Source organism: Gymnodraco acuticeps, unplaced genomic scaffold (assembly GCF_902827175.1).
Source record: "Gymnodraco acuticeps unplaced genomic scaffold, fGymAcu1.1, whole genome shotgun sequence".
Lineage (NCBI taxonomy): Eukaryota > Metazoa > Chordata > Actinopteri > Perciformes > Bathydraconidae > Gymnodraco > Gymnodraco acuticeps.
Window position 1 is genome coordinate 3,622,146 of NW_022992265.1, and position 17,253 is coordinate 3,639,398.

Consider the following 17,253-nt stretch of genomic DNA (forward strand, 5'->3'; position numbering starts at 1 on the left):
AACACGAGTAGATCTGACTTTAATTACATTTGAATCGAGTGTTTCGTCAACTTAATGTGTTGCTTAAAATAATACTTCTGCATACAGTAGGCTATGTGACACTGTGAGTGTTGCACGGCCAGATACGGCTCAGCTGACTCAGATAAGGAAATATATGATACATTATGATGTGATATGCCGCAGACTGTACTTAATGTTACTCTGATCCGTTATGTTGTGGCAGATATTTAAGTAAGCTTTCTTAACGCTAATGTTATAATAGTCAGATTGCTCTGAAGATGGGAGGTGATATTCTATTAATGTTCACGTTCACAGTCGGTGATTTTTGCCGGCCGTCTTTCCTGCAACGGCAGCTTTTCTGTATTTCCTTTCTCCTGTAATATGACTTGATCGCTTTAAACTCCGCACACTGAGCTCTGATTGGTCAGCAGGCAGTGCTTTCACTGAGTTGAGCTCTTAGCCTGCAACCTAACCTGCTCCGGGGCAGGTTAGCCGCTCAGCATAAGTTACCATGGAGATCTCGCCTGCTAAAAAGAGAACCAGCTTCGTAAAACCGGAAAACCCGAGTTTTCCCTGAAGTTAGCCGGCTAAGCGAAAATCCTGCTTCGTAGTACAGGGGCCTATACTACGAATCTAGTTCAACCTATCCTGGATATGTTTTGAGTTATCCGGTTGACTTAATCCAAAACAAAGCCGCTCTCGCTAAACTGTCCTACAACGCTGGCTATCAACTCGTTCGCTCAAGCCAGCCGTGCCCTATCTAGTTAGGTGCGCGTTCACATAGAAGGGGTGGTATCTGGAGCATTCGACCAATCACAAACATGGAGAAGCGTACTGACAGCGCAGCGTCTACTTCCTGAATGAAAAGTCAACTATAATATTAGTCAAATATGAAGAAGTTAAACTTTAAACATCCATGACTTAAACACTTTATCCAGGATAAAAGCCACATAGGTGAGGTGCAAGGTGAATACAGCTGGCAAAAGAAAAAGTGTTTGAATGCGTACATTAACAGGTTTATGATATCACTGCCCCGTCCAAGACACGAGTGGATCTGACTTTAATTAGCCTACATTTGACTCGACTGTTTCGTCAACTTAATGTGTTGCTTAAAATAATACTTCTGCATACAGTATGTGACACTGTAAGTGTTGCACGGCCAGATACGGCTCAGCTGACTCAGATAAGGAAATATATGATACATTATGATGTGATATGAATGATAATGGGACACATCGACGTCTGCACTCACAGTGCCGCGGACTGTACGTAATGTTACTCTGATCCGGTTACTTATGTTGTGTCAGATATTTAAGTAAGCTTTCTTAACGCTAATATTATAATAGTCAGATTGCTCTGAAGATGGGAGGGGATATTCTATTCATTTTCACACAGACGGTGATTTGAACTGCAACGGCAGTTTAAACTGTATTTCCTTTATCCTGTAATAGGACTTGATCGCTTTAAACTTTGCACACTGTTGTTATCAGCTGTTCCACCATGGTTTCTACCTCAACCTGTAATAGATCAACCCAGTCTCATGGAATTTCGTGTTCACCAACACGATTTTTATTCTATTGATTCGTGTTCACCAACACGATTTCCCCCTTTTTTTCGTTTTGCACAGCACGATTTTAAAAGCAATGTATTTCTACTGGTAATGTGTTTCGTGCCTGCAGCACGTCTTTTTCTCCGGTCGGGTCGTGGAAGACCGGAAGCTGTGTGGTTCATAAAAACACGTTCTTACTCAATATCAAGCCACAATTATTGCTTTTATTTTAAATCATATAATTTCGGACTTTTGTTGCCGTCTGTGAGGAAAATAAATGGGGCTCAGAGCCTCCGAATTCTGAAATCTGTATTTATAAAAAAAAAATAAAAAAAAAAGTCCTAATTTGTTATTCTTTTCAAAATAACACACTGTTATTTACTCACCAATAACACACAATTATCCTTGCTTTTATTTATTGGTTTAATTCCATAATCTCGGGCTTTTTTGGCGTCCGTCAGGAACTGAATTTCAAAATAAAAATAACCGGAAACAGACGTAGGCCTGTAAGGGACATTTCGAGCATCATTGCGATTGTCAACATTTCTGAGTTTAGGATGGCCGAAGACACTACACTACCCATAATCCCCAGCTATCGTTTAGGACTACAGTCCCCGTGATTAATCTTCAAACTCTGGGATTGGATGTTGGAGTGGCAGTGCGCCAAGGTTACAACCTTTTGTGTTTCGCAAAATGTTCTATGGGACATCTCTACTGAACGTTTTCGTTTTTCCCACAATTAGAAGTTGCCAGTATTAAACACATTGGTGTTATCAAATGTAAAACATATAATTAATAAATGGGTGAAAATCGCTTGTGTCCATAATGCGCAGCATTAATCGGGGGCGGACTGGGGGGAAAAAGTGGCCCGGGGATTAATTGACAGACAGGCCCACTTAATGCGCGGCATGTATCGGCCGGCCGGCGAGGAAAGTATGTAACTTAACAAAAACCCCTATGCATTTAATGTTATTTTGGACAATTATTCATATAGTAATCACATTACCTGAGCCCTTGAGTTGCCTAGAGCAAAATAGTTATGGCATATATTTAGTGATTTTAATGTTAACAGATCATTGATGCAATAACATTTGGACCCAATTTGCCTGACTTGACACATGGAATAAAACATGGGCGTAGGAAGCATCCTCAATGTGGGTGAGACAATTTAACAGGGGGTGTGGGCAGGTGGTGGACCGCACCTCCTCTAGGGGGGTCCGGGGGCAAGCTCCTCCGGGAAGATTTTTTTTTTTAATGTTGAAGTTAAATGCATCAATCTGGTCCATTTTGAGAGCAAAATTAGGGACTAAATCTATGGCAGTCAGTAGGGGCTTGGACTGTGAGCCGTAGGGTCGCCGGTTCAAGTCCCCGACCAGACCTATTTGGAGTGTGGACGTCTACTTGGAGAGTTCCCAGTTCACCTCCTGCCGTGGTGCCCTTGAGCAAGGCACCAGACATCCCCCTTCCCCCCTCACTCTCATTGCTCCCCGGGCGCTGTACAATAGCTACCCACCTAGTACTAGACTCCTGACACTAGGATGGGTTAAAAGCAGAGAACACATGTCACTGTTCTTCTTCTTCTTCTTCTTCTTCTTCTTCTTCTTCTTCTTCACTGTAAACAGATTTACTTTTTCTTTCAACATGTATTTGAACAGCAAGTGGAGGCAAAAGTGACTGCACCCAAAACAATAAACCTGCTAGCTAACTAGCCTAAACTCAGTAGCAGAATGTGGGCAACACGTTCTTCTCCACAGCCGCGCGACCTCTGAGTCAGACGTCACTTCCCCCTTTTTTATCCTACGGGTACAGCCGTACAGCCACTCCCCCTGAACCCTGTTGTAACAACATAATACACTTTTTGGGGATGCAGCTTGGGATGTGAGGATATGGCTTAGAAAAGGCGTGTCACCTTCTGTCCTGCCAGTGTTGGCAGGACATGAATTAAAATGTCGAACTCGGACTTCATTTTAAGGACATTTCGGCCAGGGGTGTAGAGCTATATTTGTTTAAGCACCGGATTGGCAAAACAGAAGAGTGTGTGCACCAGTCTGCCTTGATCTATGTATTCATGTCTGTGACTCTCACAGTATCTGCTGCCCACAACTGTTTTATAGAAGGAAAACCTCCTTCACTTCATGAAATCTCTGTAGCACCAGGAGGCAGCGGGAGGGCACGCACCGCCTTCACTGTGTTTACCTTCAGAATCATTAGAAAGGCTAAAGAGCGACCACAGGCTGATGTGTTTTAACCACACACACCTCTACACACACACGACTTAAAAGCAAACTTTTGTTCCTCCATGTTTCGTTGTTATTGTTTCACTGAGCGGACCCGCCCCTTTTTTTCAAACGCTCCCTTTTTTGGTCCATCTGCGGCGGTAAAAGTGTTTGTGCGCTGTGATGATTCGGCTGTACCTTTAGTAATGAATATTAAATGTTGTGAGGAAATCTTTCCACCAATAATTCCAATAAGTAATCCAAAATGTATTCACTTCAGGTTTACGAAAGTAACTGTAATCAGATTACTCGTTTTTCAAATGTAACACGAGCTGAATACAGTTACTTGATTTTTGTATTCTGATTACGTAACACCGTTACATGTATTCCGTTACAACCCAACCCTGGCCACACCCCACTGGGCTGGGCCGGAACACTTACAAATGTGGGCCGGTAGGATTAAGGCAAAATAAAAAGAATTTTTTTTTTGTATAAACTTTTTTTTTTTTTTTTTTGGCCCACCGGGGAAACTCCCGCTATTCCCAATGGCCAGTCCGCCCCTGTCATTAACATATACCCACATGACAGCTCATTGTTACTTTGTAGTTCTACTCCACTACAATTCAGAGGTTAACCTGGTATTTTTACTCCACTACACTTATTTGAGTTACTTTGCAGATTCTGATTAATGATGTGAAATATAAACAACCCTTAAATCAGACTTTAGTTACAGTAAAATTCAGGTAAGGTGATTGTCAAGTGCCAACAATCAGGAGAGATATTTGATAGTTGGTGCTTGAGAAGACTAAACATTTATCTTTAATTGACATGAATGGAAACGAGTAATAAAGTATATTCATTACTCGTTATTCTCTACTAATAGTTAATTAAAGACTGTATATTATGGCTATTTTGCACATCCCTTTCAAGATTTCAAGATTTTCAAAGGTTTATTGACATAATCATATACATAACTACGGTGTATGCAATGAATGAAAATCTTAGGTCACAGGTTCCTCAACAGTGTATTACAAGACATCTATCAATATGTGTGTACCTCTACCATTAAACTGTCATATTCTGCACATTTCTTATACTATCTACATACATAAGAGTATAATTCATATGTATAATATCAGTTAAAATAAGTGCTTCAACGTAGTTAACATTGCAGGAAAGCAATTGTGTTAAGTACTTTGTCAGGCTTAATATTTATCTGTAGATACCCCCAAAGCTTTTTTCTTATTTAAAAGAAGACCTTAATCTAAAGTATTATTTAATGTTTAAATAAAGGTTAATTTGTTTTTCTGTTTTGCACCTCCTCCTATTAATATCTTTGTACATCCTGCACTAAACTGTTTTATTGTAGAGATCACTTATAGTATCTTCTTGATTTTTTATATTCTATATTTCTATCACAGACCTTCTACTTTCCCCCTATGAAAGTATGTACTCTTAATATTTTTTTAATCAAATATAACACATAAAAACAATAATTCAATAACGTGCTTTAACCACTAGGCGGTGCACACAAGGTACACACAGCCATAATAACTTTGTATTATTAGTGTAGGACACTTATGTATGTACAACATCTGAAGATGTGTAGTTTTATTCAATCAATCAATCAATCAATCAATGTTTATTTATATAGCCCAATATCACAAATGTTACATTTGTCTCAGTGGACTTTACAGTTTGTACAAAATATCAGTATGACAATACGACACCCTCTGTCCTTAGACCCTCACATCGTACAAGGAAAAACTTCCGAAGAAAACCCACAGTTTAAAGGGAAAAATTGGAGAAACCTCAGGAAGAGCAACAGAGGAGGGATCCCTCTCCCAGGACGGACAGACGTGCAATAGATGCCGTGTGTAAATTGAAAAGATAATACATTTGCAACATAGGTAGTCCAAATGTTTGGAAATGCATGTGTGTATAATAGGAAGATGAATCCACGAGAATATCCATCCAGGACCTATCATCCAGGACCACAGCCACGACTCAAGATCCAGGGCTCGCGATCCAGGACAGAGGAGCGCAAGATCATCCATGACTCCGGATCCCGGCGTATATAGACACCAAAAAGAAAGACATTTGGGGAAGCTGGGTTAATCGGAACATGAGAGTACACAGGTATAGACAGAGAGAAGGAAGAAATAAGATGTCCCCCGACAAACTAAGCCTATATCAGCAAAACTAGGGGCTGAATCTAATCAGCCCTAACTATAAGCTTTATCAAAAAGGAAGGTCTTAAGCGCACTCTTAAAAACGGATAGGGTGTCTGCCGCCCGAACACAAACTGGAAGCTGATTCCATAAATGTGGAGCTTGATAAGAAAAGGCTCTGGCTCCCATTGTACTTTTAGAGACTCTAGGAACAACCAACAACCCTGCATTCTTGGAACGCAATGCCCTAGTAGGACAGTAGGGTATAATGAGTTCTTTAAGGTAAGATGGCGCCTGCCCATTAAGGGCTTTGTAGGCGAGAAGAAGAATTTTAAATTCTATCCTGTGTTCTATAGGGAGCCAGTGTAAGGCAGCCAGAACAGGAGTAATGTGGTCCCTTTTCCTAACTCTGGTTAGTACACGAGCCGCAGCATTTTGAATCAGCTGAAGCGACTTGACTGACTTCTTGGTACACCCTGATAATAAAGAGTTACAATAATCCAGCCTTGAAGTAACAAATGCATGGACTAGTTTCTCTGCATCGTTTTGAGGCAAGATATGCCTGATTTTTGCAATGTTACGTAGATGGAAGTAGGCGGTCCTTGAAATTGATTTTATGTGGGCGTTAAAGGATAAATCCTGATCAAATATAACACCAAGATTCCTTACAGTCTCACTGGAGGCCAAATGAATGCCATCCATAGTTAGTATATCCTTAGATAATTTGTTTCGTAGATTCTTCGGGCCAAGTACAATAACTTCAGTTTTGGTCGTGTTTAACATCAAAAAGTTTAAGGTCATCCCCGTTTTTAAGTCCTTAAGGCCGTCTTGAATTGTATTTAGATGATTCATTTCATCAGGCTTGATTGATAAATATAGTTGAGTATCATCTGCATAACAATGAAAGTTTACAGAATGATTCCTTATAATATTGCCTAACGGAAGCATATATAATGTGAACAAAATAGGTCCGAGCACTGAGCCCTGTGGCACTCCATGGCTAACTTTGGTTTGCGTGGAAGAATTGACACGTACAAACTGAGAGCGTTCAGATAGATGGGACCTAAACCAGTCTAAAGCAGTTCCCTGTATGCCAACTAAGTGCTCTAGTCTTTGCAATAAGATATCATGGTCGATAGTATCAAATGCAGCACTGAGATCGAGCAAAACAAGAATAGAGACACGTCCCTTGTCAGAGGCTATTAGAATGTCATTTGTGACTTTAACCAGAGCTGTCTGTGCTATGATGTGTTCTAAAGCCAGACTGAAAATCTTCAAATAAATCATTGTTTTTTAAGTAATCACACAACTGTTTTGCGACCGCTTTCTCAAGAATTTTTGAGAGGAACGGAAGATTGGAAATAGGTCTATAATTGGCTAAAACCTCTGGATCGAGGTTGTGCTTTTTAAGAAGCGGTTTTATCACTGCTACTTTGAATGATTGTGGAACATAGCCTGATAATAAAGACATATTCATAATATTTAATAAATAAGTGCTAATTAATGGAAAAACTTCCTTCAACAGCTTAGTTGGAATTGGGTCTAACATGCACGTTGATGGTTTAGAAGAGAGAATCATTGAATTTAATTGTTCAAGGTTTATGGCTGAAAAGCATTCTAGTTTACTATCTAGTGTAATATTAGAACTTACGTTTCCGGGAGCTGTTGATAACACTATACTGGTCAAAGGCAAGAGGTCATTAATTTTGTTTCTAAGAGTAACAATTTTATCGTTAAAAAAGCACATAAAATCATTACTACTGAGTGCTATGGGAATAGAAGGCTCAATCGAGCTGTGGCTTTCTGTCAGCCTGGCTACAGTGCTGAAAAGAAATCTTGCATTATTCTTATTCTCATCTATTAATGAAGAGTAGTAGGCTGCTCTCGCTTTACGCAGTGCTTTCTTATATTCATTGAGAGTAATATGCCAAATTAAACGAGATTCTTCAAGTTTAGTGGAACGCCATATCCTTTCAAGTTGTCTCGACTTTTGCTTTATTTTGCGGGTTTCGGCATTATGCCATGGAGCTAATCTATGTTGTTTTATTTTCTTCTTTTTCAAAGGAGCAACAGAGTCTAATTTATTTCGCAGCGCATCTGTAGCACTATCAACAACATGATCAATTTGGGGTGGTGTACATTGTGTATACGTTTCCTCCCTTACATGCAGACATGCTATCGAGTTAAGTATTGGTGGAATCTCTTCCTTACATTTGGCTATAGCACTAACAGATAGGTTTCTGCTGCAGGAGCTTTTGACTAATGCTTTGTAGTCTCGTAACAGTACTTCAAAAGTTACTGAGAAATGGTCGGATAAAGCAGGATTATGCGGTTCGACTAATAGTTGCTCAATTTCAATACCATAAGTCAGAACAAGGTCGAGAGTGTGATTATAGCAGTGGGTTGGTTTATTTACACTCTGACAAAAACCAACAGAATCTAATATAGAGTTAAATGCAACAGTAAGGCTATTTTTATCATCGTCAACATGAATATTAAAGTCACCTACGATAATTACTTTATCTGTTTTAAGAACCAAAGTTGATAAAAACTCAGAGAATTCAGATAAGAATTCTGAATAGGGACCTGGTGCACGGTACACTGTAACAAATAAGATTGGCTGCAAAGTTTTCCAGGTCGGATGCGTAAGACTAAAAACGAGACTTTCAAAGGAGGTATAATTTAATTTTGGTTTAGTATTGATAAGTAAACTTGAGTCAAAGATTGCTGCAACTCCACCTCCTCGGCCCGTGCCTCGGGCAATATGAGTATTGATATGGCTGGGTGGAGTGGCCTCATTTATGCTGACATATTCTTCATGTCTCAACCAAGTTTCAGTGAGACAGCATATATCAATATTATAATCTGATATTAAATCATTTACCAATATTGCTTTAGATGCTAGAGATCTTATGTTTAAGAGACCACATTTAATATTCCTGTTTTGTTGCACTGTAGTAGTTGTTACATTTACTTTTTTCTTTTTTTTACTTTATTCATGCTTTCACATCATTTTACAGCATATTGCTATACTATTTCAGACAAAGTATTTACATTCTTATATTCAAAGAAAATCAGTAATATCTTTAAAAACTACAAGTCCTTTTATATCAGCTGTGCACCGTTACGGTGTAAATATAACCTATCTATGAATTAGATCAAATGTAAAAGTCAGCCGAATTAGTGTTGATACTGCAATGAGACGTATTGTGTGAAGAGAAATTGAAGATGTTTAATTGTTGATATATTTATGATCCACGTCAAGTATTCAGTTTCGGCGGCATTTCTTCCAGTTTTTCCAAAGGTCTTCTAATCAGGGCTCTATAAATAAAGAACTACGGCAGATCTGTAATATGTAATGCAGCCTAACCGTGTATTACAATGCCGTTATGTGATGACTTTCAAAGAGAAAAGCAAGAACACTCGGAATTAAGTATTATTTGATTCTTTTAAAATGTTTTCCGGATTTCATATCATATAAACACCAAATCCTAGCATGCATTAAACCATAGCTGAGGATCTTGGGTAATCGCTCGAAATGCCTACGTCTGTTTCCGGTTATTTTTATTTTGAAATTCAGTTCCTGACGGACGCCAAAAAAGCCAGAGATTATGGAATTAAACCAATAAATAAAAGCAAGGATAATTGTGTGTTATTGGCAGGGTTGGGACTAACGCGTTACAAGTAACGCGTTAGTCGCCGTTACTTTTGGCAGTAACTAGTACGCTAACGCATTACTTTTTATATTCAGTAACTCAGTTACCGTTACTACATGGTGCGTTACTCCGTTACTGCGTTAGTTTTTTTATATAGTCAACAGCCAGGCGAACAGAGATGAGAACTGTACTTAAGTACTTGAGTAAATGTACTTAGATACTTCCTGTGTCACATGCGGAGACGGGCTGTGGGCGTGTTTGTGTTGTTTACTAACAAGACTATCATGGCGGCGGCGGAGCTCAAGTCTAGTTTCTCCACCTGGAGATATTCTCACTATTTCACTTTTGTCGAGCACAAAGAAAAGAACGTTTTAGTTACATGTAAGTTGTGTCTTGGCGGGTCAAAGATCATATCTACTGCCCAAACCAGTAATTCAAATATCTTAAAACATCTGCAAAAACAACATGCTGGGACGAAGCTAGTAGCTAAGACCACAGAGCCTCAGCCGACGCCACTCCACCTCCACCTAAGCAACAGCGGCTGGATTTTAACCAAGGGACTGCTGGCCAGGGAAAAGTCGATAAAGCCATTGCACTATGGGCTCAGAACAGTCTCATAATACACACATGCACACAGAAGGATTCAAACTTGTATTTCCGGATCCATACTTGTGTTTTTCAATGCACACACAAATGTATTCCGTTTCATATACATGTAAATAAAATCCAAATACAGAAAAAAGTTTTACATATGTATTTTTGATCCTCACTTATTAGTTTCCCGTTTAAATCCCCTGAACCTGCAAACACAAACAGCTTTCTGTGCACGGATCGCTTTGCATTCGTGTGTGGGTTTTTTGAGACTCCCCTGACGGTCAGCCGATTCGCACTTGTAATTTTTTCTATCTATAGCCAATCAGATGTCTCCTTCATTCTAAGCCAATCACATGAGCGCGCCCCCACGAGGGTAAGATTACTTCATATACGCATTTTGCGCAGTCCGGTCAGCTCGCTAAACAGAGGGCGGAGCATCAGGTGATCATGCAGAGCAGCGTGTCTCCATCAGACTCAGCAGCTGAGCTGATCTCTCTCTTTCGTCCGGTTATACTTCACTCGCGTTTATGTCCATATCGATCAGATCCAGCTCTCCTGATCGGCCTTTATAGAGAGCACCGATCAAACTATTAAGAGTGAATATCGGCCGATAATGACCGGCGGGGCTCCCCCCCGTTAACAGGTCACTGTCTAGCACTGGCTTCGTAGTGCACTGATCGATTAGGCTAAACTAACCTGTAGCTGCTCCCTCCACACTCACAACAACTTCATACAGACATAAATAAAGCAGCTGTATTCGCCATACAGGAAACACACATTTAAAACGGTTTTGCCTGCCGTTTTTGTGTACACAAGCATTCATCAATGGTTTGGAAAGTGGCGCTGTACCTTAATAATATAAAGGCTTGTATTTGCGTGCATTTCCTGTTCGGAAAGTGGCGCTGTATTGAGAGTGGAGGGTGTCCTGAGATTAGCCGGACTGCGCAAAATGCGTACATGAAGCGCTACGTCATGAACGCAAGAAATCTACCCTCGTGGGGGTGCGCTCATGTGATTGGCTTAGAATTGAGGAGACATCTGATTGGCTATAGATAGAAATAATTACAAGTACGAATCGGCTGACCGTCAGGGGAGTCTCAAAAAATCCACACACGAATGCAAAGCGATCCGTGCACAGAAAGCTGTTTGTGTTTGCAGGTCCAGGAGATTTAAACGGAAAACAAATATGTGAGGATCAAAAATACACATGTAAAACTTTTTTCTGTATTTGGATTGTATTTACATGTATATGAAACGGAATACATTTGTGTGTGCATTGAAAAACACAAGTGTGGATCCGGAAATACAAGTGTGAATCCTTTTGCGGATCATGAAATACAAGTGTGAATCCTTCTGTGCGCATGTGTGTATTATGAGACTGTTCTGACCCCATATTGCACGGTATGTTGTAGAACACATGCAGGCTATTGCTACAGTGGAGTCACCCGCTTTCAGGGAGCTAGTTAGCATGATAGCATGTCCGGGCGGCACACGGCATATGGGACGGAAAACTTTTTCCAACTACCTGGAGAAAGAATATACAAAAATGGAAAGCCAGCTAATATCGATGCAATCCAGATTGCATATAATGCATGTCAAGTTGATCAACAGATTGTATTATTCTCCAATGCAATAACAGTACTGAAATGAAGGCTATAAGGGCATTAATGGGAGACATTTTCCCAAGTAACGCATTACTTTTGGGTGTAAGTAACTAGTAAAGTAACCGCGTTACTTTTGACATGAAGTAACTAGTAATGGTAACTAGTTACTGGTTTTCAGTAACTAGCACAACACTGGTTATTGGTGAGTAAATAACAGTGTGTTATTTTGAAAAGAATAACAAATTAGAAGGAAAAAAAGATTTAAAAAATACAGATTTCAGTATTCTGAGGCTCTGAGCCCCATTTATTTTCCTCACAGACGGCAACAAAGGTCCGAAATTATACGATTTAAAATAAAAGCAATAATTGTGGCTTGATATTGAGTAAGAACATGTTTTTATGAACCACACAGCTTCCGGTCTTCCACGACCCGACCGGAGAAAAAGACGTGCTGCAGGCACAAAACACATTACCAGTAGAAATACATTGCTTTTAAAATCGTGCTGTGCAACACGAAAAAAAGGGGGAAATCGTGTTGGTGAACACGAATCAATAGATTAAAAATCGTGTTGGTGAACACGAAATGCCATGAGACTGGGTTGAATAGATTTATCCTTATTGAAACGGTTACATTCAATGAAAAATAAAATCAATGTGCAGGCTTACGTGAACACAGGGCAGTTTATACATTAAATAAATCAACAGTATAGTGGCGATATGCTCCAAGTGGAAGTGATTCGCCATTAAAGCAAAGAAGAAGAACTCCACAGTTGATCTCTTATCCTGGAACCTATCCTGCTCCGGCGCAGGCTAGCCGTTCAGAATAAGTTATCTAGCCCGCTAAAAAGTGAACCAGCTTCGTAGGACCGGAGATCCCAGAAGTTAGCTTGCTAAACGAAAATCTTGATTCGTACTTCGTAGTATAGGCCCCAGGCCTCTGGAGACTCAAAGCTCACAGATAGTCGAGCTGTGCTCCTGCCAGCAGCCCGGGTCAGGATTCAGGCACCAAGTGGATGATATATTCCTGAGAAGCACCTCATGAATCCTTCGTCAGTGTGTTTGAACATTGATCATATTGAGTATTAGCCCCAGGGCTAGACTCTGCTCTTGAAGTGAGTAGAAATTCTCACATGAGAGTGTGATACAAGGCAACGCAAGAACATCCGTAAAACAGAATAAGTTTTAAAAAAAACATGGCCTTGGCTTACTTTCTACTAATACAATACATGTACTTTGAAAACAAACTATTTCACTTTCTCTTCCCCCAATTTTTGTTGGGTTTCAGCTCTGATTTGAACACAATGTTTTTGTTGTACTGTTACTGCTCTTGGATCTGGCTGCTGGTAGTAACTGCTGGTGCTTAGATCTGCAATCTGCTTCATGCATATATGTCTGTCGGAGAATTGATAAACACCTACCTACCAAATGACTCGGACAAAATGCTTGGACAAACTGTAATCAGACAAAGCTATAAAAACTGGGTTGTTTTTAAGCAGCAGAAATTGCGCTAAACTGGTGGGAATTGTGTGACATTATGCCTGAGAAACTTTAATTGAATATAGGATGAATGGAAGGGAGCTCGAAATTAGAAGGCATAAACTAAAAACTGGTCCAACCCTTGATAGTCATCATGATCAGCAAAAAACGTGTCAGGGGTCCGCCAACAGATTTAAATGTTGTATGCTCTTCTGGAGAATTGAAAAGCATGCATTAAAAAGTCTAGGTCACAGCAGCAAAATTGTCAGCTCTAAATAAAGTCAAAATATTTGCAGTAGATGGGCTAACATCTACAAAGTCACTGGTACAGCTCTTACATTTACGTATATGATACACCAGGAACCTCGAATAATTAAGACTACATTTGATATGATAAGAAATATATCACCCTTTTTTTTTCCTCTTTGATTAACCTGAATTATAAGTGTGAATGCGTAGCAGGTCCTTCAGTATTAGAGCATGAATGTTTGTAATTTATAACACCTTCACGTTGTAAGGATTAACATGTTAATTAGAACTTCTTCGACTAATTACAGTGCCAACATTTGGGACTATCCGCTGTGCTTTGTTCGCAGAATGATTTGGAATGTGTCACTATTGCTATCTATTTGTTGGAATTAAAAGCTGTTGACATATTCCAGGTTAGGCGCAGTGGTAGCTTTTGTCTTAACAGGTGCAGTGATTCATTCTGCCTTCGCCTCTCTCTGAAGTGCTCCTGCATGAGACTCTCCCACTGTGACTGTTTAATTAGTCACCAATGCCTGTGTCAGTGTTTCTGCACCGCGCTGCCCGACTCCCTCGGTGACAAACTGTTGCCAAAGAAACACATCCACAGCGAGCTCAGATCCTCTGATGCCAAGGGGCGTCTTGACGAGTTCAGGGGGTGATTGAATTGTTTACAGTCCTGCGCTCTTTTTCACTTTTCTGTTGGGAAATATAGCATCATTTATGTCTGCTTGGCTTTTCCTTTGGCATAACTCTGAAATGAGTAATGGCACACAGTGGCTCCTTGCGACACTGTGAATAACAAAAGGATTGATCAAAGACTTTATTAGCTACACCGCTCCAAACGAACACCCTCACTAGGATTTCTTTGTACTGTGTATATATATATATATGGAATCTGACATTTCCAGGCTCGGTTTCTTTTCTTTTTTTTTCATGGTGTGCTTATTTTTTTTTGCTGACATATTTTTTGGTTTCTTCAGTCCACCAAAACTCTGGAGATTCTTTTAGCTCGGCTTATGCCCACTGGCAGATGTATCTTCACAGAATCCATAGTTTACAGATGAAGCACGGCCAATATATGGAGAGGATGAAATGCACAGTAATTGCATTGATTGCAGAGTTCAGAATTGAAAATTATGATTATTTCTCTGCCCCCACTTAAAGTGGGATTGCTCATTTGCATGCACGTGCTTTGAATGCAGTGTTTAATGAATTTCAGACAGTTTAAGTCACTGATCAAGAAATGTTCAGCACCAGCTACAGCAGGATGCATATTCTCCACAGTGCAGAGCTTGAAATGAGAAGCTACAGAATGAGCTCACGGGCACAAGCTACAGATGTGCTGACTCCACTGCCACCCAGAGGTCTCTGTCACACTTTGATTATACACCTCTCTAACCTTGACAATCCTCTTGGATCAAAGCTAAGGTGTTTGTCTACTGTCTCCTCTGAAGAGTTATTTTTCTGTTCAGATCTGAATATTTCTCTGATTACACCCCACCATCCCCATTCTCCTCTTCTTCTTCTTCACTCCTTCTCCTCCCCTTCACAAAGCCGTCATGTCGACCTTGATTGTGAGAAGCAATGATCATGAAGGCACCACCGAGTGTCTCCACGTCTGACTTCTAAGGAAGGATAAACGTGAAGATTCAATAATCAGCGAAATTGGTGATCTCGTTAACGTCATTAATCTTCAATTGTCAACTCACTTTTCTCCCTCCCTTCTTCTCTCCCTTTGTCTCTCTTTCTCTCTCAGGTCTACATCCCCTGCAGAACAGCTATTGTCCTGGCCAACGAGGAGATAGATTACAGTTATTAGAGGATGATTGTCTCCGCAGAGACCAGGATGGAGAATGGATTCCAACCTCAAACTGAGTGTTAACAATCACCTTCATTTTAAAGTGTCAACCTTGCACACCACCCAAACCCACTTTTTGTGTCCAACTCTTTTTTTCCAAATTGTAAAAAAAGCTTTGGGTGCTTTCAAACACCATCTGCAACCATAGAAGCAGTGTAACCCCATTTACTACAGATTGGTCCATTTGGGTAGCGGCCAACCTAACCAGCAGCTAGATGCTAAAACTTAAAACCCTGCCGAGTCCATCCACCACAAGCCAGCAGCCATTTATAGGCTCTGCTGAATTTGGCGTGTCATCTGAAACACATGACTGGCGAGTGTGGTAGTGGGAAGCAATGCAGCAAGCATTCAAACATTTCAAAAGCTCAGACAAAATTGAATCTTTTTGAATATTCTGTATGTGGAAATGTATTTCATTTGGTTCAATCATTTTATATTTTAATAAAGATGATATTATTGTGTCAAAGACACAAAGAGATTTAAAGTATTACCAGCTCTTGAAAATCAGAAAGTCTCATATAATTGGTGATCCATCTTTGTTAATTTGCATTTTGGGACCTTGTACGTATTAAAATATTGCAATTTGCACAAAGTAATGAGCTGCTTTGAATAATTATACTTTGAATGTGTATCCAAACCAGTTGTGTTGTAATGTTTGAATTCAGCTACTGGGAGCATTTATGTGGTTATTTACGGCCCTGTTATGAAGCCAGTCATTTGCAGCTAAAACAAAGTGATAAAATCACCTAATATTATCACAGTGTGTTTCATAATGTACTAGTTACATGTTTAACTGAATTACAGTTTCTTGTCCACCTAACGAAAGGGTTATGAATGGTGTTCTCCTACTGTTTATCCATTAAAGTATACGTCATGTGTTTTACAGTTGGAAGACTTATACTCAAATAATACTGTGACTGCTGAAATCAACACATTTCATTAAAATGGCCGTCCACATGAGATTTCATTTCTTGAAGTTATGTTTTTCAAATTACTGTTATAATTAATGTTCTTTTTCTAAAATTCCCTTGTTGCCACGTGAATGGATGTCTTTTGGCCAACTTTCATCATTCTCTGCACGTTTTATCAAAGCAATACTGTGAACTGCCCTGAGTTTGGGCGACCCAGATAAAGCTAATGCCTTGATTTACTGCCATGGATATTGTAATTCTGTGATCCACACCTATTGCATTAATACAGATTCTCAGCCATTTAAGCTGTGTATTGTAGCATATGGCAGGTTTTGATCTGCCTTCCCTGCAGCTGAAAGAAACACATTGATATGCAGGGCCATCATTCTGTGTTTAGCCAAAAGTATCATGAACATGTCATTTATTTTTGTGTGTGTGCACCAAAGCATTCAAAAATGCTTTTTCTCCACCTCTCAAAAAGTACAGACAGAATGCGTCTGAATACATTTCAAGCACCGAAGTTGTGAGACTGAAGTGGAGTGTTAAATCATCCCTCATCTGACCTAATGTCATTGTCGTTTTACTACTGCTAAAATGCATTTGTTCTCAGAAGTGAAAATTGATGTCTGATACACAGTAACTATTGCTGCATATTTCTTCCATTATGACTAATGATAATAAATCAGTGGCTGTCAGGCCACGAGGAAAATCTGGATGTGCCGTCTGACTACTAATCCTCTCCTATCGCTTTCTTCTGCTGATGTATTGTTCTCTGACACCAAGCATTTGATACATAGTTTTTTTTTGGTCATGAACGGATCCTGTGAACTACAAGAGAATACTGGACCAGACTTTAAAAAAGGAAATCTTTGGGACAAAAAAAGAAAGAGTCTACCTTGCCTTCTGCACACTGAACATAAAGTTTCAGTTTCCATTTGGTGACCAAGCAAGCTGTGAAATGTTGTTAGG

General features: G+C 39.8%; 1 protein-coding gene across 1 annotated transcript in view; it reads left to right on the forward strand.

The window, feature by feature from the left end:
* gbe1b (glucan (1,4-alpha-), branching enzyme 1b) overlaps positions 1-16,997 on the forward strand; it is a 118,000-nt gene extending 101,003 nt beyond the window's left edge. The window contains exon 16 of the mRNA XM_034207095.1: positions 15,272-16,997. Within this exon, the coding sequence (XP_034062986.1) occupies positions 15,272-15,334 (63 nt within the window). The 3' untranslated portion in view covers positions 15,335-16,997. The remainder of the gene's footprint in view (positions 1-15,271) is intronic.
* The last annotated feature ends 256 nt before the right edge of the window (positions 16,998-17,253 follow it).